The sequence below is a fragment of the Nicotiana tabacum genome, chromosome 12 (genome assembly GCF_000715075.1).
Source record: "Nicotiana tabacum cultivar K326 chromosome 12, ASM71507v2, whole genome shotgun sequence".
Taxonomy (NCBI): domain Eukaryota; kingdom Viridiplantae; phylum Streptophyta; class Magnoliopsida; order Solanales; family Solanaceae; genus Nicotiana; species Nicotiana tabacum.
This window is the reverse complement of record NC_134091.1, coordinates 4041501-4060911: the sequence shown is the minus strand read 5'-3', so window position 1 is coordinate 4060911 and position 19411 is coordinate 4041501. Positions and strand designations below refer to the sequence as shown.

At 33.8% G+C, this 19411-nt stretch overlaps 3 protein-coding genes across 3 annotated transcripts; all 3 read left to right on the top strand.

Moving 5' to 3' along the window:
* The first annotated feature begins 7443 nt into the window (after positions 1-7443).
* LOC107803031 (GDSL esterase/lipase EXL3-like) lies at positions 7444-10237 on the top strand. The gene is made up of 5 exons (XM_016626626.2): positions 7444-7745; positions 8344-8474; positions 8589-8825; positions 9302-9557; positions 9971-10237. Exons 1-5 carry the CDS (start codon positions 7469-7471, stop codon positions 10138-10140), a joined length of 1071 nt encoding a protein of 356 aa, XP_016482112.2. The 5' UTR covers positions 7444-7468; the 3' UTR covers positions 10141-10237.
* Positions 10238-15132: 4895 nt separating this feature from the next.
* On the top strand, positions 15133-16855 carry LOC107765851 (GDSL esterase/lipase EXL3-like). The gene is made up of 5 exons (XM_016584552.2): positions 15133-15553; positions 15645-15775; positions 15856-16089; positions 16169-16424; positions 16508-16855. The coding sequence occupies exons 1-5, from the start codon at positions 15292-15294 to the stop codon at positions 16687-16689; spliced, it is 1065 nt and encodes a 354-aa protein (XP_016440038.2). The 5' UTR covers positions 15133-15291; the 3' UTR covers positions 16690-16855.
* Positions 16856-17030: 175 nt separating this feature from the next.
* Positions 17031-19290, top strand: LOC107803030 (GDSL esterase/lipase EXL3-like). The gene is made up of 4 exons (XM_075226051.1): positions 17031-18301; positions 18395-18525; positions 18613-18766; positions 18855-19290. Exons 1-4 carry the CDS (start codon positions 18001-18003, stop codon positions 18920-18922), a joined length of 654 nt encoding a protein of 217 aa, XP_075082152.1. The 5' UTR covers positions 17031-18000; the 3' UTR covers positions 18923-19290.
* The last annotated feature ends 121 nt before the right edge of the window (positions 19291-19411 follow it).

The window sequence follows — 19411 nt, the reverse complement described above, 5'->3', positions numbered from 1 at the left end:
ATTGCTTATGAAATAATGTTAATAACTCATGTTACCGTTGCTTTAGTGGAAAGAAGTTTTCGAAATTAAAACTGATAAAATCTTACCTAAGAACAACAATGTCTCAAGAAAGGTTAAATCAATTAGTTATATTGTCAATCGGGAAATACTTATTAGGAGTTATTTATTATAAGAAAATTATTAATAACTTTGTATCTAAGAAAAGCTAAAAAAAATAGACTTCAAATAAAAAATTTAAAAAAATTAAGGCCTCTCATAAAATTTGGCTTTAGGCTACAAAATTCGTCGGCCCGCCCCTGCTCATATTCCTCTTATGAAAAGCTAAACTCTTAATTATCAATCATCATTATATTAGCTGATTCTAACTCTATTTTTTAAAAATTACACCACCACAATTAACAAACCTAATTAAGACATCCCAACACCGCCTAACAATTAATCCAAATTTGGAAACTTAAAGGTTACATGATTCTCGGTGACCAAATCATCGAAAAACATATAAATGGTTCTTTGTTAACATATATTTGATCAAAAAGTAAAGGCCAAAAATTACTACAAATTATGCATGTATAAATTGATGTATACGTACGGAACTACGCATGTATGCATATAATTCATGTATAAATGTTACTAATAAAAGGTTCAAATTTTATGTCATTTGGTTATGAGTGAGTAAATTATGGTAATATTTTTCTCTCATTTAGCATACATTACTTTCCTCCCGATTCTAGTTTTTCCTTCTCTGCAACAACAACAACAACCCAGTATAATCCCACTTAGTGGAGTTTGGGGAGGGTAGTGTGTACGCAGATCTTACCCCTACCCTAGGGTAGAGAGACTTTTTCCTTCTCTGCATACATTCTAATTGATTGATTGAAACTGGGTATTTCTTCGAAGTAATGAGGTCAATTTGAAACTTGAACATTTGTTTATATATGAATTGTAAGATAGTTTGTTATTGGCAAGTTGGAAGTGGGATTTTTCCCACAACGGAAGAAAGAAGTTCCGTGCCTGTCATGTGAAACACTCCCGGGACTGACCTTACTCGTACCGTGCCTGTTAGCCTCGGAACTGATCATTATGAAATAGCACATAACAAGCACGAGATTGTCTCAACAGGCACGAGATTGTCTCAAAAGGCACGAGATTGTCTCAACAGGCACGAGACTGACTCAACAGGCACGAGATTAACTCAACAAGCACGAGATCCTAGAGTTAATTATTTATTTGAATTTTAAATTCAAAATTCAAATAAATAGTCGTGTCTGTTTGTGAAACAAGACATCTTTTCTGAAAGGGTCTATTGGTTGCCTATAAATACACAAGAATTCCAACGAAGTGGATAATAGAAAATCACAAGTGTTACTGCAGGCTTTGTTGTATCCTGAAGAGAATCGTTTTGTATTTTCCCTAAATTAGTATACAAGCGATAACTCTTTAAGGACAGTCGATTTTCACGCCTCAAAGCCAATTTTGTTTATTATTTTCTAACAATCTTAAAGAGTTATACTGCTATGGAGAAATTGATGTCTGTTGTTGAGAATCCGAAGGAGTTCATCAAACTTGATCGCTTTGATGGAACGAACTTTACCCGTTGGAGAGACAAGATGATATTCTTGTTGTCCGCTCTCAATATCTACTATGTTCTTGATTCTGCCTTGCCTCTGGTGCCTAAGCCCACAGCAGAAGATTCTGATGTAGTCAAGGAAGAAAGGAAGAAACGAGAACATGATGAACTGTTGTGTCGCGGACATATTCTGAATACTTTGACAGATCGACTCTATGATCTTTACTGCAATCTAAAGTCGCCAAGAGAGATTTGGACTGCTCTACAAACTGCATACCAGAATGAAAAACGAGGTATTGACAAATTCCTGGCTCTGCAGTACTTTGAATTTAAAATATTTGATACTAGGCCTATAATGGATCAGATTCATGAACTGCAAATCTTAGTATCAAAACTAAGTGATCTTGAAGTTAAAATTCCTGATGCACTTCAAATAGGTGCTATTCTTTCGAAATTGCCTTCCTCTTGGAATGACTATAGAAAGAAAATCCTACATTCTATGGATAAAATGACTGTGGAACAATTTCGTACTCACATTCAAATTGAAAGTGAGACTCGTGCTCGTGATGCTATTAGTCAGCATTCGAGTTCCGCAGTCAATTTTGTCAGTCAGAATGATTCAGGAAGTGGGAACAAACATCTGAAAGTTTCCAAAAAGTCTTCTTTTAAAAAGAGAAAGAACTTTAGTTGTCATCATTGTAGAAAGAAAGGCCATATGATTCGGGACTGCAGATATAGAAAGGCAGGAATAAATTTCAATGCAGGCAAAACCGAAAAGTCTGGAAAGATTAAAAAATCTGGAAATTTTGAAAAGGCAAACTTAGTGGAAAATTCTGCCCAAGGACTGGTTGCCATGGTTTTCGCAATGCAAATTGGTATGGTCACAGAGTTGAATGTGGCTACCGCTGCTACAAATACTCAAGACTGGTGGCTAGATTCGGGTGCTACTATTCATGTCTGTTATGACAAGAAGATGTTCAAGACATATGCAGAAGTGCAGGATTCTGAACAAGTCTTGATGGGAAACCATGTTGCGGCAGATGTTGCTGGAAAAGGAAGTATTGAGATTAACTTCACATCTGGCCAGAAGTTGACATTACTGAATGTGTATCATGTTCCTGATATGAAGAAAAACTTAATGTCTGTTGCTTTGCTGTCAAAGAAAGGCTTCAAGATAGTTATTGAGTCTGATCATGTAATAGTGTCTAAGAATGGTGTTTTTGTTGGAAAAGGCTATAACTGTAACGGCATGTTCAAATTGAGTATTAATGAAATAAATTATGTTTCTGCTTACATCGTTGAGTCTGATTCTTGTTTATGGCATGTTAGACTAGGACATTTAAATTTTGGCTCCTTGAATTATATGTCCAAAAATGGTTATATCTCATGTAAAACTCAACATATAAAATGTGAAATTTTCATACAAGCAAAGATGACAAAGAAACCATTTCGTAAAGTTGAAAGATCCACAGAACTATTAGATTTAATACATTCAGACTTGTGTGAATTAAATGGAGAATTAACTAGAGGAGGCAAAAGATATTTTATTACTTTTATAGACGACTTCTCTAGATTTACATATGTTTACCTACTTATAACTAAGGACGAAGCTTTTCAAAAGTTTAAAGAATACAAGTCTGTTGTGAAAAATCAAAGGAGTAGGAAAATTAAAATTATTCGAAGTGATAGAGGTGGAGAATATTTTCCTAACGAATTTAATATATTCTGTGAAGAGCATGGCCTAATACATCAAATGAGTGCCCCTTATACTCCTCAACAAAATGGGTTAGCGGAAAGGAAAAATAAAACTTTAGTGGATATGGTTAATGCTATGTTACTTAATGCACATTTGCCACATAATTTATGGGGTGAAGCACTACTAACTGCATGTTATATTTTAAATAGAGTGCCTTCAAAAAGTATGCATATTTCGCCTTATGAGCTTTGGAATGGTAGAAAACCAAATTTAAATTATTTTAAAGTGTGGGGGTGTATATCTTATTATAGAGTACCTGACCATCAAAGGACAAAATTGGGTCCTAGAGGAATTAAAAGTGTTTTTGTAGGATATGCACAACACTCCAAAGCTTATAGACTGCTAGATCTAGAATCTAATGTCATTATAGAATCTATACATGTTGAATTTATTGAAAATAGATTTATAAATGACAATGTTGATGAAATGACTGAAATAAATGGAAAACGTATTGATGCTGATAAATTGTCGCTTTCTGAAATTATTAAAACTAAGGAAAGAAGTGATGATATGCAGATAGAACCAAGGAAAAGCCAAAGAATAAGAAAAGAAAAACATTTTGGTTCTGATTTTATTTCTTCACAATCTATAGTATCTTGTTGAAGGAGATAGGACAAACGTTTGTAATCAAATTCCAATTGTATTAAATGTTGAAGAAGACCCAAAGACGTTTCAAGAAGCAATGTCTTCTAGAGACGCTGCTTTTTGGAAAGAGGCCATTAATGATGAAATTGACTCAATTATATCCAACAACACTTGGGTTTTGGTTGATCTTCCTCTTGGATCAAAACCTATAGGTTGTAAGTGGGTCTTTAGGAGAAAGTACAATACAGATGGTTCTGTCCAGACCTTCAAAGCAAGATTAGTTGCAAAAGGTTTCACTCAAAACGAAGGTATAGACTATTTTGATACATATGCTCTTGTTGCAAGAATAACATCCATTAGAGTCCTTTTATCCTTGGCCTCTATCTATAATCTTTACGTACATCAAATGGATGTTAAAACAGCCTTTTTAAATGGGAACCTTAGTGAAGAAATATATATGCAACAACCTGAAGGATTTGTTCTTCCGGAAAACGAGAAGAAAGTTTGTAAATTGATAAAGTCTCTTTATGGTCTTAAACAAGCGCCTAAACAGTGGCATGAAAGATTTGATAGTGTAATACTATCAATCGGATTCGTACATAATAATGCAGACAAGTGCATTTACTCTAAATTTACAAAAGAATATGGAGTAATAATTTGTTTATATGTCGATGACATGCTGATTTTTGGTACGAATCTACAAGGAATTACCGAGACCAAGAAGTATCTAACCTCAGTTTTTAAAATGAAGGATTTAAATGAAGTTGATATTATTTTGGGAATCAAGGTCAAAAGAGATAACAAGCAAGTGACTTTGTCACAAGCACATTATATAGGTAAAATCCTTACTAAATTCAGTCATTTAGGAATAAAGGGGTATAATACTCCTTATGATTCTAGTGTTAAGCTAACTGCAAATACTGGAAGAGCAGTAGCACAGTTGGAGTATGCAAGTGCGATAGGTAGTATGATGTATGCAATGCATTGCACTAGACCCGACATTGCATTTGCTGTTTGTAAACTTTCAAGGTTTACCAGTAATCCAGGTAATGATCATTGGAAAGCAATAAGTAGAGTACTTGGATATTTAAAATATACAAAGCACTTAGGCATTTGCTATAATGGTTTTCCTAATGTATTAGAAGGATATTCTGATGCAAGTTGGATTACAAGTGTTAATGATAATAAATCCACATCAGGATAGATATTTACTATAGGCGGTGGAGCCATTAGTTGGGCATCCAAGAAACAAACATGTATTTCCCATTCTACTATGGAATCTGAATTTATTGCATTAGCAGCTGCTGGAAAAGAAGCAGAATGGCTGAGGAATATGTTACTTGATATAAAGTTGTGGCCACAACCTATGTCAGCCATTTCCATATTCTGTGATAGTGAGACTACAATGTGTGTTGCTCACAATAAAATATATAATGGGAAATCGAGACATATAAGCTTGAGACATGCTTATATAAGAGAATTAATTACAAATGGAGCTATAGCTATAATATATGTGAGATAAAATAAGAATTTGGCTGATCCACTTACGAAGCCATTAGGTAGAGATGTAGTACAACAAACTTGTGGAGGGATGGGGCTGAAACCCTTAAATTAAATACAAGGAATGGGAACCCCACTTTGAGTTAGTATACACTCTAACAATATAAGTTCAATGGGTAATAACAAGTTACTTGTATTGTTTAAGCACTGATCTCCTCTTTAGGAGCCCTAATTCTATTGTACTACTTACTGTTATATGAGGAGTTAAGGAGTTGTTAAATGCTTGTTATAACAGGGGCATAAAGACAAACTCCAAAGTGCATATTGTTACATGAAGAGGTTGATTAATCTTAATGGAATTATTAATGTCTGGAGTAACAGGGACATATTAACTAATTCCACCTATATGAATATTGAAGTGGTGCCGCTTCTAGCAAGATTTAAAGGGTTGATCTTGTAAATATTTATGAATTCAGGATGAGCACATGGTCGTAAACGTGCTAAAGCGAATACTGGATTTTCTAAGCTACTAGATAATGCTCTGTGTGTGGTATTTTCGGTTTTGGCACAAGGAGTTGTGGTTCAAATCTTAAGATACCATTAACTTCGTCAAAACTTTAATATACTTACACTAAAGGGAAGTTCAAATCTGTAAAAGATACTTTCAATTATTCACAAGTGTTATGAAGCGAAATAACAAACTAGTGGGGGATTGTAAGATAGTTTGTTATTGGCAAGTTGGAAGTGGGATTTTTCCCACAACGGAAGAAAGAAGTTTCGTGCCTGTCATGTGAAACACTCCCGGGACTGACCTTACTCGTACCGTGCCTGTTAGCCTCGGAACTGATCATTATGAAATAGCACATAACAGGCACGAGATTGTCTCAACAGGCACGAGATTGTCTCAAAAGGCACGAGATTGTCTCAACAGGCACGAGACTGACTCAACAGGCACGAGATTGTCTCAACAGGCACGAGACTGACTCAACAGGCACGAGATTAACTCAACAGGCACGAGATCCTAGAGTTAATTATTTATTTGAATTTTAAATTCAAAATTCAAATAAATAGTCGTGTCTGTTTGTGAAACAAGACATCTTTTCTGAAAGGGTATATTGGTTGCCTATAAATACACAAGAATTCCAACGAAGTGGATAATAGAAAATCACAAGTGTTACTGCAGGCTTTGTTGTATCCTGAAGAAAATCGTTTTGTATTTTTCCTAAATTAGTATACAGGCGATAATTCTTTAAGGACAGTCGATTTTCACGCCTCAAAGCCAATTTTGTTTATTATTTTCTAACATGAATTAGGTTCCTTGCTTCTAAATCATTGGTGATCAGTGTAAAACTGTGTGGCTTATTTACATTACCTTCTTTTCCATAAAAATGAAATGTACGGGAATTTGGTGGAGAATTAATTAATCCAAATTCTTCAATCACACTTTTCTCGTTGCTTAGCATTTTTGTTTTCTTCACGTCTCGTCTCTCGTTAATGCAATTATAATATTAACATCGTGCACGATTTTGCATATGGAGAAACCACACAATTTACGTACTTTAATTTACATGTCTATAACGTTTGACACCTTAAAAATACAGATAGTTGATAAAGTGCGGAGTTAGAAATTTCACTAATGAGTATCAAATATATAGAAACGTAAGAAAATTCAATATATAATAGAAAGAAAAAAAAATTGACTTAGCTATACAATATAATTTTGCGGCCTCCTTAGATTTAGGTGACTCCGCCATGGAAGACTTATATAAGTGATCTGATGATATAAAAGTATTTTTACACGATCAATATAAATATAAAAGTATGATATAAAAGTATTTTTACACTATCAATATACATAAATTAAACTCTTTCGACAAAAAAGGAAATTTTTTCGCCATAATGTGAAAGTTCTCAACGCCTTTCTCATATCATGCGTTCGATGACGTTGACGCCATTCATAATTAGCTTGTACAATCTAGGACGTACTCTTTTTGCAGCCCTCTATATGTATAAATAAACAAAATTCGACATTTGATAACTTGTATATATATATATATACAATGTTATTTTCAAGTTTAGTTTTTCCAGTGAATAGAATGGCTTTGTTGTACTGTGTTGTTATTCTGTTGTTTAGTGCATGTGAAGCAAAGCTGCAGCTACCACAGGGTGTGAATATAAAGGCAGTTTTCGCTTTCGGAGATTCAATAGTAGATCAAGGTAATAATAACAATTTAACAACACGAGCAAAGTGTAATTTTCTGCCTTATGGGAAAGATTTTATGGGTGGAAAACCAACTGGAAGGTTCAGCAATGCTAAGACTCCACCAGATATGATAGGTATACTAATAAAAAAAGAAATTTTTTTTAAGAATTTAACTTTTATATACCGAGTTTGAAGGGAGCCTCGGAGCAACGGTAAACTTGTCTTCGTGTGACCAGTAGGTAACGGGTTTAAGCAGTGGAATCAGCCACTAATGCTTGCATCAGGATAAGTTGCCCACATCACACCCCTTGGGGTGCGGCCTTTTCCGGGACCCTGCGTGAACGCGGAATATTTCGTGCATCAAGCTGCTCTTTTGTTACACTGATTAACGAATTATTGTTGCATTTTAACTTGGTATAAATAGTTGGCTATTTAATTTTTAAGTTACCAGATTAGACTTGTTATAAACAATTACATGTGATTGTAACTTGTTATAACAAGTTAGTTATTTAGTTTTCTAGGTTATCAAATGAGACTTATATATTGTAGACAATTACATGTGATTGTAAGTCAGCTTGACCTGATAATTATGAGAAAAAAAACACTCTACACTATAGTACTTCATTAGACTTATTGTTTTTCACTAGGCTTACATTATTTTTATTTTTTGAAGTTCTTCATTCCATGTAAATACTAATTACTTGACATGACTTTATGATTATCCATTTTCAGTGGAAGAACTAGGGATAAAAGAGCTAATGCCAGCTTATTTTGATCCAAATTTGAAAGTTGAAGATTTAAAAACTGGAGTAAGCTTTGCTTCAGGTGCTTCTGGATATGACCTATTAACAGCTATTACCGCGGTAACTTCTTATTCAATATAGTACATTTATTTAAATTCAAAGTAGTTTTACCGATAAAAGAAAACAAATACTAAACACTTTTATCATATTTTCTTGATTTCTATGTAAAATCAGACAGCGATACCATTATCAGCACAATTACTTCTTTTTCAACAATATAAGTTGAAGCTAGAGGGATTGATTGGGGAAGAAGAAGCAAACTATATAGTAAAAAACAGTATTTTTTTAGTAGTTACTGGCAGTGACGATCTTGTTAATACATATTTCACTCTCAAAATTCCACGGAAATGGCAGTACAATATTGACTCATATACTAATCTTATGGTCAATGGAGCTTCCAATTTTGTCCAAGTAAGTATATACTATATGTACCTATATGCGTATTTTTTATTTTTTTAGTCATGCATGATTATTAATTATTGTGAGAATTAATTTTTATAAGGAGTTCTCAATGATGATTGATGACTCTCGATCCAATCGCTTAATTTGCTAGTATCAATCTTATGATGGTTTAGGCTTTTAAAACTTTTACAAAGTGTGATTACTAATTTCATTTCATATCAAGAAAGTTGATTATGGATAACTCTTGACATATTTGCCTCTAAAAGAGGTGAATACATTTTTTTTATTGGTTAAATAATCTGGTGTTCAGAACTCACTAGCTCGATTAATTTGAATTCACAATGTAAAAAGTCAAGTTTGATAACTCGAACTCAACTGAGACGTCTGGTTAAGGATAAGAACATTTTATTATTCCACTACGGCTCTATACATTGAATTCTTATTATTATTTTGATTGAATTTTTTATTTTTATTTTTAATTAAAGGATTTGTACACGTTGGGAACAAGAAAAATTTGGGTATTTGGGATTCCACCAATAGGTTGTTTGCCATCACAAAGACAAAAAAGTGGAGGTCTAGCCAGAGTTTGCGTCGAGGAATACAATCAAGCCGCGCAATTGGCCAACACCAAATTGGCAGCTAAAATTGATTCATTGTCCGAAATTTTGCCACAATCCGAGCTTGTTTTCATCAATATATATGATCCTCTACTTGATCTCATTGACAACCCCGACAAATATGGTACATTAAACAATAATTTGAATATTAATTTTAATTTATTTTATATGAAAAATCGATTGATTCCGGACGGTTTCTTAAAAAATAAATTTCGCAGAATTCTAAAATAGTTTTCCGCATTTTTACGCCCAAAAAAATCGACCGAAGACGGTCGATTTCGTAAAAAAAAAATATTTTGAAAAACCGACCGACACGGTCGATCTTGACTGAGTTTCTAGTAGTGATATAACTGTTATAAAATGGGAACAGTAACTTCAAATTAAGGTTATTTAACAAATTAAAATATACTGATAGTGTAAGAATTCTTCACAAGTCAGCCTGTCTCAGTTAAATCCTTTTAAGATCAATGCTTGAACTTCATTTTTTTTTCCTTTTATTTATTCTTATCAATTTAGTTATTATTGGTTGATTTTTAGGTTTTGAGGAAGTAAAGAGATGTTGTTGCCGCCCAGGAAAGAACAAGTTCTTACTATGCAACAACCACACTAAAACATGTGAAGATGACACAAAATATTTGTTTTGGGACGGTTATCATCTCACAGAGAAAGGTTATAGGGTTCTAGTTGATCAGATTTTCAAAGAATAAATTAACACTTTATTGTAAACGTGTATTTCGATCAAGATCTAGATATGTCATTTCCAGTTAATAAACGTTGGACTAGGTCGAAAACAATTGCGTTAAATTTCGCTTTGCGAATGATATAGCCCCTTTATGAAGAATTAATCCAAATAGCCGACCATCTAATCTCTCAAATTAATAATAGGTGGAGAATGTATAATATAATTTCATATATAATATATGTATAACTGTGTGTAATCTATGTATATCCAAGATAAAAAATAAATATTGAATTTGACCAGCTATTTGTGTAATAATCTCCTTTCAGAAAATGTGTTAGTATCTACGGAACTTTGAAATCTCAGTATGTCATTGCTCTTCATTTGCATTTGGGCTAAGCATATCCCTTTTCTTAACGGGTCAATTTGTGCACAGCCCATATAAAAGTTGGGCTCATTTGGGTTACAAATTGGCCCCAAAAAAACTTGTCAAAAAATTTGTTTAAAAAAATAAACCTTTTTCCTATTTGATATGTTTGATATAGTCATAATAAAGAAAAAACAATTATCAGTTTTGTTTGAAAATTGAATAAATTATTAATCTTTTTTCAGAGTTGGACAGGTTTTTATCTATTGTTTAGCTCATGTCAAACCAAGTAATCTTTGATAGTTATATTAACTCAACTTATATATTTTGATTCGTCTAAATCCAGTTCAACTCGTCCATTAATACCCTAAATTGTCAAGCAACCTAAATATTAAGTTACTTTCACCAAATCGCATGGGTACACAATGAAATTACCTGATCGTATAGTTGGCTATATATCCATCAATTCAATTGGGTATAAAGCTGCCAAAATGTGAACAAGAAAAATCACATAAATATTTGAAGTTGTCTAATCAGGCAATCGCTAGTCCTGTAAGTTTAGGGAGAGAAAATAAATTTAATTACTATATTATCATATGATAAAATTAACTCTTTCTCAATAGAATACAACTTAATCCTTATAAGAAGAGGTAATATTTAACACTATGTCCAAATATTCAAAATTCGGTTACTCCAATGGATGTGGTGGAATGGCATCCCTCCATCCGTTAAGTCTCGTGTTTGAACTCTGGGAATAAATTTGTTGTAATATAAAATTATTTTTCCTATGTGCCACGAATTTGAACTAGTTCGATAAGTGGGTTTCGGATACTAAATGCTTAAAATAAAAACAAAGAAAATGTATCTTTAACATAGTCGTCGTTTGAAGCCTTCGATTATGATCACCTACCATAACTGACATGTTAGGTATTAAACCTCCTATAAATCAATACATTTTTCGCCCAATACTTCCTTAATTAATAAAGGATCTTCGACAAAAATCTCCTACAAAACCCAGTTTTTGCTGCGATTTTTCTTTCTCGTTATGACATCCTCTCCACTTCGGGCCAAGAGGTTAGTATGTGTTTAACATCTCTCTCTATTGTAACATATTGAACCTAATAATGCTAATTCCATATATGACATGTTCTAGACCATAATTTTCAAAAGTATTTTTTTATTTCTTTTTTAAATTCCATACTCAATCAAATATTATCACCTTAAATGGTTGAAGTGAGTAATATTTCCTCCTTAAATGAAAAAATAACTTAAAATAGAACACGGAACTATGATTAAAAAAATTAAGGCCCCGTTTGTCCTTAAATTTTTTTTTTCCCTTTTTTCCAAAAAGAAAAAATCAAAAACGTGTTTTGAAATTTTGCAAGTTTTTGGAAAAATTTCGAAAATGAGTTTTTCAAAAACTAAAAAGTGGTTTTGAAAAATTTTTAAAATTTTCCCCACTCACCAAACTGCAATATTGTTTCAAGTGAAATGTGTGTCCAAATATAATTTGAATTTCTAAATATATTTTTATTTTTATGTCCAAACACCTACTAAGCTGCTTTACTTACACATTTTATTGTGAAGGTTGGAGGGAAAAGGTAGCATTGATAACTGGAGGAGCCAGTGGAATCGGCGAAGGAATTGCTACGCTCTTCTATGAGCATGGCGCCAAAGTCGCCATTGCCGACGTCCAAGATGAAATCGGCCAGTGACTGAGCTCCACACTATGCAACTCCATTTATATTCACTGTGATGTTACAAACGAAGAGGATATCCAAAATGCTGTCAACAGAACTGTGTCTGATTTCGGAAAACTTGACGTTATGATCTGCAGTGCTGGCATAGGTGGCGATAATAAACGGCGAATCATCGACAATGACAAGGCGGATTTTGAACGAGTTGTTAGCATCAACTTTACCGGAGTTTTCCTGTACATGAAGCATGCCGCCAGAGTCATGGTCCTGTTAATTAGAATTTTTTTTAAATATTACTAATATTAAATAAAATACTTTCTAAATTAATACTTGTGTCTTAAAAAGAGGATGCATATTTTCATCTTAAGTTGGATTTTCTTGGCTATGATTTTTTGTTTACTGACCTTCTAGTCTTGTCTTTTCCTCCAGAAATTCTCTTTTTCTTCTTAAAATTCTGCGTCTGAAAATTAACAAATGTTCTTGCTTGCTTAAGGAGTTTCTCCACTAATTGTTTAGTGCAGACAATTAGCTTTGGCTACGTTTTTCCAAAAAAAAAAAAATGAAAATACTGTTTGTTTATGGAATATAATCAGTTTTTGAAAAAAAAAATTGAAAAGATTTTCAAGTTCCCAAAAACTGGTTTAGGACAGTTTTTTGGTGAAAATATTTCTTCCCCTCACAAAATTTCAATTTTTTCAAATAAAATACATGTCCAAATATAACTTTAACTTTTAAAAATTATTTTTTAACACAACTTCAAAAACTCTTTTTTCAAGTTTCAATCGACTCTTTGTCCAATCGCTAGCTTAAAGACTTGTCATATTCATAGCAATCTCGTGAGGGAGTATTTCCCGCATAATTTCCGACGGACCTGTTTACCACAGATTTCCGTCTGGAAATTCCTTATTACTGGCAACGTTCCAACTAGTAGTGGAGCGAAAAAATTGCATATTTTTTTATGTAATAAAAAAATCCCTCTATTAATAAAAAAAAAACTTTAAGTGTAGTGTTTTTTTTTTAATCCCCTTTATTAGAATTTTGGGCTCCAGTCCACCACTAAAACATTCATGGGAAATTCATAGATTTCTAGTAGTAAGAACGAGAAGCACTAAATTATTTGTGTCAATTCTCATTCATATTTTGCAACAGGAAGCAGTTTTTATAACAGCCCACTCAATTACTTAAATTAAAAATAGCAAGCGAATGCATAATATATTAGTGGTCATAATCTCTTAATTGATGGTGGATTTAGCGTCTTTAATCCTTCTCTTGGGATGTTTAAATATCCAGAATCAACTTGATTATCGAGAGCAAGTGTATTATTCTTATATTTACAAAAATAATTAATAAACGACGGAAGTTGGTTGAGATTTATTAAACTAAAGGAGTATTACATGTAGTACGTACTGGAATTTATGTTGACAATTCTTATTGAAAGAAAATAAATTTGTGTTTAATAAAGTAGTCGGTATTCAAAGCTCTTTGTATTTACTGTATGAGTTTTAATAGCTGCTTTTTTATATTCTATACACTACTAATAGCATAGCTAAACAGCAAAATTCATCGCTAATCCTATTTAGAGATGAATTAGCGATAGATTATAAAAATATTTTGTTACAAGTGATTTAGCCACGAAGTTCATAGCTAATTTTAATTTTTTTGTTTTGGTAGTGATAATTAATATTGAAATACATACACGTAACGTAACCTATAGAATAACTTCAGAGAGAAACAACGAAAATAAATAGCGGCAGAGGAGCGGACTGGATTAATTGGTACATAAACCTTTAAAAAAATCGAAGCTATCTTATGTAATAGGTCAAAATACGCTAATAGTGTAAGAAAATTTTTGCAACGTTAGTGCATATAATATAAACTATAGTATATCATTAAAAATTAAAATGCCTGCAATCCGAAAGGAATTGCGAAGCTCTGACTTCTGAGCAACTTAGCCCATATCATTCATTCAATACAAATCTTTATATATTTCTGGTATTGGTTGAAGAAGTCTGTTTGCACATGGTTTACTCTGTTTGTCACACTTTAATGCTACTGTAGCATTCATTCAATCAAGTAAATTTTATTTCAAAAAGATTAAGAATTAAAAAATAACAGCCCGGCATAAGGTACCCCGTGTTCACTCAAAGTCCGGGGAAGGTCACACCTTAAGGGGTGTGATCTAAACAGCCTACCCTAATGCAAGTATTAGTGGTTGCTTCCACACCCGTGACCTATAGGTCACGCAGAGATAACTTTACCATTGCTCCAAGGCTCCCTTCAAAAAGATTAAAAATTAAAATATAGCAGCCCGGCACAAGGTATCCTGTATTCACTCAGGGTTTAGGGAAGGGTCACACCTCAAGGGGTGTGATCTAGACAGCCTACCCTAATGCAAGCGTTAGTGGCTGCTTTCAGGCTTGAACCCCTGACCTATAGGTCACGGAGATAATTTTATCATTGCTTCAAGACTCCCTTCAAATAAATTAAAAATTAAAAAATAGCAGCCCGGCACAAGGTATCCTGTACGTGTTCGTTCAAGGTCCGGGGAATGGCTGCTTCCACGGTTCGAACTCATGACTTATAGGTCACATGGAGACAACTTTACCATTGCTCCGAGGCTCCCTTAAAAAAGATTAAAAATTTAATGTCCTAAGGTAGTGAAGTAGTATATATATTGATCTCCATACTGTGAAACTCACTGAAGTTGTATTTACTGAAAGCTGGATTTGTGCAGTCTGCACATGCAACCATTTATTTTTACTACTTAGTTTGTAGTTGTTTGTTGAGATATACTTTTGTAGAAAATCAAGAAAGTGGTAGATACACACTCATTTAATGCAATCTTTTTTATTACAAATCCTAATTTGCAGTCCAATTTGTCTAAAAGATACAGTATCCAATTCTCTATATTGAGTTTGTGGCTTAAAACTATATATGTAGATGCTGACCTTTCTATTTAAGGAAACATTAAATAAAAGGCTTTCATAAAAGTTAGCATGGCTCTATAGGTGAAACCTTTCTTGTACCAATCAAAGCATTTACTCAACAAGATTGAGTTCTTAAAGTTAAATACTAGTGCTGTGTGTGTTTCAGAGAAAAGTCTTTAGCTTTATCAATGAAGCTCCTCTCTTTTAAAATATACTCTTTTCTTGTTTGTTATTCACTTCTGCTGTGTTATGTCAAAGCAGTTACAAGGATACCATATAATGAGTCTATTCCAGCAGTGATAGTTTTCGGAGACTCCATTGTCGATACAGGTAACAATAATGGCCTTAAAACTGTATCTAAGGTTAATTATCCGCCGTATGGTCAGGATTTTATGGGAGGAAAACCAACAGGAAGGTTTTCTAATGGGAAAGTTCCTGCAGACTTGATTGGTAAGAAGAATTTGACATTCAAGCATTTTGAGTATTTTCTTATCTACAATTACATTAGATAATAGTCCTTAGTCTTTTCTCTTAATTTCAGTGGAAGAAGTGGGAATAAAAGAGCTTTTACCAGCATATCTTGATCCAACTTTACAACCAGTAGACCTCATCACTGGAGTTAACTTTGCTTCAGGTGGTGCAGGATATGATCCTCTAACATCTGAACTCGCGGTACATTCCATCGTTCATTTTTCAGTGTTTTTACCAAATATTTTTATATATAATCTGAAAACTTTTATATATAAATGCAGAAAGTTATTTCATTGTCGCGTCAGTTGGAAATGTTCAAAGAGTACATACTAAAGCTCAGAGAAATAGTTGGAGAGGATAGGAAGAATGAGATCTTGGCCAACAGTCTATTCATATTGGTCACAGGAACCAATGACATTATCAATACATACTTTAATACGCCTCTTCGGAAATCCTACTATGATGTTTCATCATATGCTGATCTTTTGGTCAGATCTGCTTCTAGTTTTGTACAGGTAATATAACATTTCAACTCAATCTGAATTGATCCGACTATTCAAGACTAAATATAAAATGTTGTTCATACCTCTGAAGGATTTATATGGGCTAGGGGCACGTCGGATTGGTGTTTTTGGCATACCACCAATCGGATGTTTGCCATCTCAAAGAACATTGAGAGGAGGAGAAGAAAGGGAATGTGTTGATTATTTGAACCAAGCGGCACAACTGTTCAACAGCAAGTTGGCAGCTGAGTTAAGCTCGCTTGGAAACAAATTTCCTGATTCAAGAATGGTGTATGTAGATGTATACAATCTTCCACTTGATGTCATCTACAACCCTCAAAAATATGGTAAAATATGTCTGCCTTTAATTTCTTTAATACGAGTTAGAATAGGCAAGATTTCAATTTCTTACCTTTATATGATTGTGCAGGATTCAAGATTTCAGACAAGGGATGCTGTGGGACGGGGAAAATAGAAGTCGCAGAGTTATGCACATTTACATGTTCCAGTGATTCTGATTATGTTTTTTGGGATAGCTTTCATCTTACAGAAAAAGCATACAGACAATTAGTTCATCAAATTCTTGCCCAACATTTAAGTAGCTTCTTCTGATAGATTCACATGCCAACATGCATTTGTGGATGGTCTCAGCACTTTTGGAGTCATTAATAATCATAGAAATATTTATTTGTTGTATACTACGAGGAGAGGAAGAATACCAGCCCACCCTATGTACTATCCTACTCATTTGGTTTTGGCCTTTGGGACAATTATACATGATTTATAGCACATGGATTGTAATACAGTTAAATATAATCAAAAAATTCTTAGTATTTGTTGCTTAATGATTGGTGAATATGTGTCTCATCCCTGATCATTGTTTATTTCTTTCTAGCTTAAGCATGTGCATGATGTGGTAGTAACATAGTTGTATTCATGGACTATAACAGTACATACAAACTTGCTAGACAACTTTGAGCGATCTGCAGAACTTGAGTTAGTGGGACATGAAATATCATCAAGAACTTGAGTTATCAACTAAGTATCGTAAGTAAAATGCTCCTGGTTGTTCAATCATTTGATAACCAGAGTTATTCGTTGATAAGTGATCACTATGAGTCAGTCGCAACAGATTTTGATCATTTTTTTTCTCTTTAATGTGTCATAGCCGATTGAGCATAGGAACTGCAAGTAGCCTGCAGGGTAAGTCTCGTAGATCAATCCTGGATTAATTGCCCCCGAAGGGATTGCTTCTCCAGCTCCAATCTCATATGGTGTTGCAATGGATCCAGAATTTGTTGTGGGTGGAGCCTTCAAATTGTTAATCTGTATAGATGTAGAAACAAAGCTTGACATGAGTTAGTATAAAGGGTGGTCTGATGCACTAAGCTCCCACTATGTGCAGGGTCAGGGGACCGTACCACATGAGCCAGTACATCCAAAAAATTGAAGAAAGGTGAATTAGATTTATTTCTTCATCATAATAGCTGATTTGATTGCTGATGGACTCCAGGAAGGATTTTGCAATATCAGGAACTTTTCTATCTAAATATCCTATTTGGTGCAGTTTTTCACTAATTCTACATAAAGATCTATCGGGACGTCACAGGTTCGAGCCGTGGAAACAGCAGAAATGCAGGGGAAGGTTGCATCCAATAGACCCTTGAGGTCCAATCCTTCCCTGGACCCCGAGGCTGCTCTTTTTTTTATATAAGGATCCATCAAATACAACTGTCACTAAGAGTTCAAAGAATGGAAAGAATAACATGCCAGTCCTTGCAATCCAATTGATTAACTTTGTCTACAAAGATACAGTGCTGACCTTTCTAATAAAGGAAACATTAACTCATGCCTTTAATATGCTCTATAAAGTGAAATCTTTCTTGTACCGAGCAAGCATTTACTCTGCATAATGGCCCTTGTATGTTTTTTCTTCCAACTCAGAGAATAATGAAGTTCCTCTCTTTCAAAATATACTCTTTTCTTGTGTTGTCAAGCACTTGTTATGTACCTCTAAGGTGCAATGTCCAGGCCGTTATAAGGGTACCGCTTAATAAGTATATTCCAGCAGTGATATTTTTCGGAGATTCTAACGTTGATACAGGTAATAATAATGGCCTCAAAACCATAGTTGAGGCTAATTTTCTTCCTTATGGTCAGGATTTCATGGGAGGAAAACCAACCGGAAGGTTTAATAATGGAAAAGCTCCACCAGACTTGCTTGGTGAGAAGAATTTGACATAAAATCATTTTGATTCTCTTATCAACAAATTACATTAGAGAATAGTACTTCCTTAGTATTTTCTCTATATTTCAGTGGAAGAATTGGGAATAAAAGAGCTTTTATCAGCATATCTTGATCCAAATTTACAAGTAGAAGACCTCATCACAGGAGTTAACTTTGCTTCAGGTCGTGCAGGATATGATCCTCTAACATCTGAAATCCTGGTATATTTCTTTTCTTTATTCATTTTTCTGTGTTGTTACCAACTATTTTTTTTCTTATATTTCTGAAAATTTTGTACATAAATGCAGAAAGTTGTATCATTGTCTGGTCAGTTGGAAATGTTCAAAGAGTACATAATAAAGCTTAAAGAGATAGTAGGAGAGGATAGAAAGAATGAGATCTTGGCCAACAGCCTATTCATATTGGTCATAGGAAGCAATGACATTACCAACACATACTTTAGTACGCCTCTTCGAAAATTCTACTATGATGTTTCAGCATATAGTCATATATGGATTTTTTAGTCAGCTCTGCTTCTACTTTTGTACAGGTAGTATAACATTGCAACTCAATCTGAATTCATGCGAGTTGGATGTGTGCCATCAAAAAGAACATTGAGAGGAGGAAAAGAAAGGGAATGTGTTGATTATTTGAACCAAGCAACACAATTATTCAACTGCTAGCTGACAGCTGACTTGAGCTCTCTAGGAAAAAAGTTCCCTAATTCAAGAATGGTGTCTGTAGATATAAACATTCCTACACTTGATGTCATCTACAATCCTAAAAAATATGTTTGCCTTTTTTTATTGAAATAGTTAAGAATGGACAAGATTTTCCATCTCTTATATTTGTATGATTGTGCAGGATTCAAGATTGCAATCAAGGGATGCTGTGGGACAGGGAAAATAGAAGTTATAGAGTTTTGCACATTCGCATATTCCAGTGATTCTGGGATAGCTTTCATCTTACAGAAAAATCATACAGACTGTTAGTTCATCAATTTCTTCTCCAACATTTAAGTAGCTTCTTATGATATATTTGCATGCCAACATGCATAGTTGGATAATCTCATCGCTTTCAGAATCATTACCAATAATTTGGTTCGCA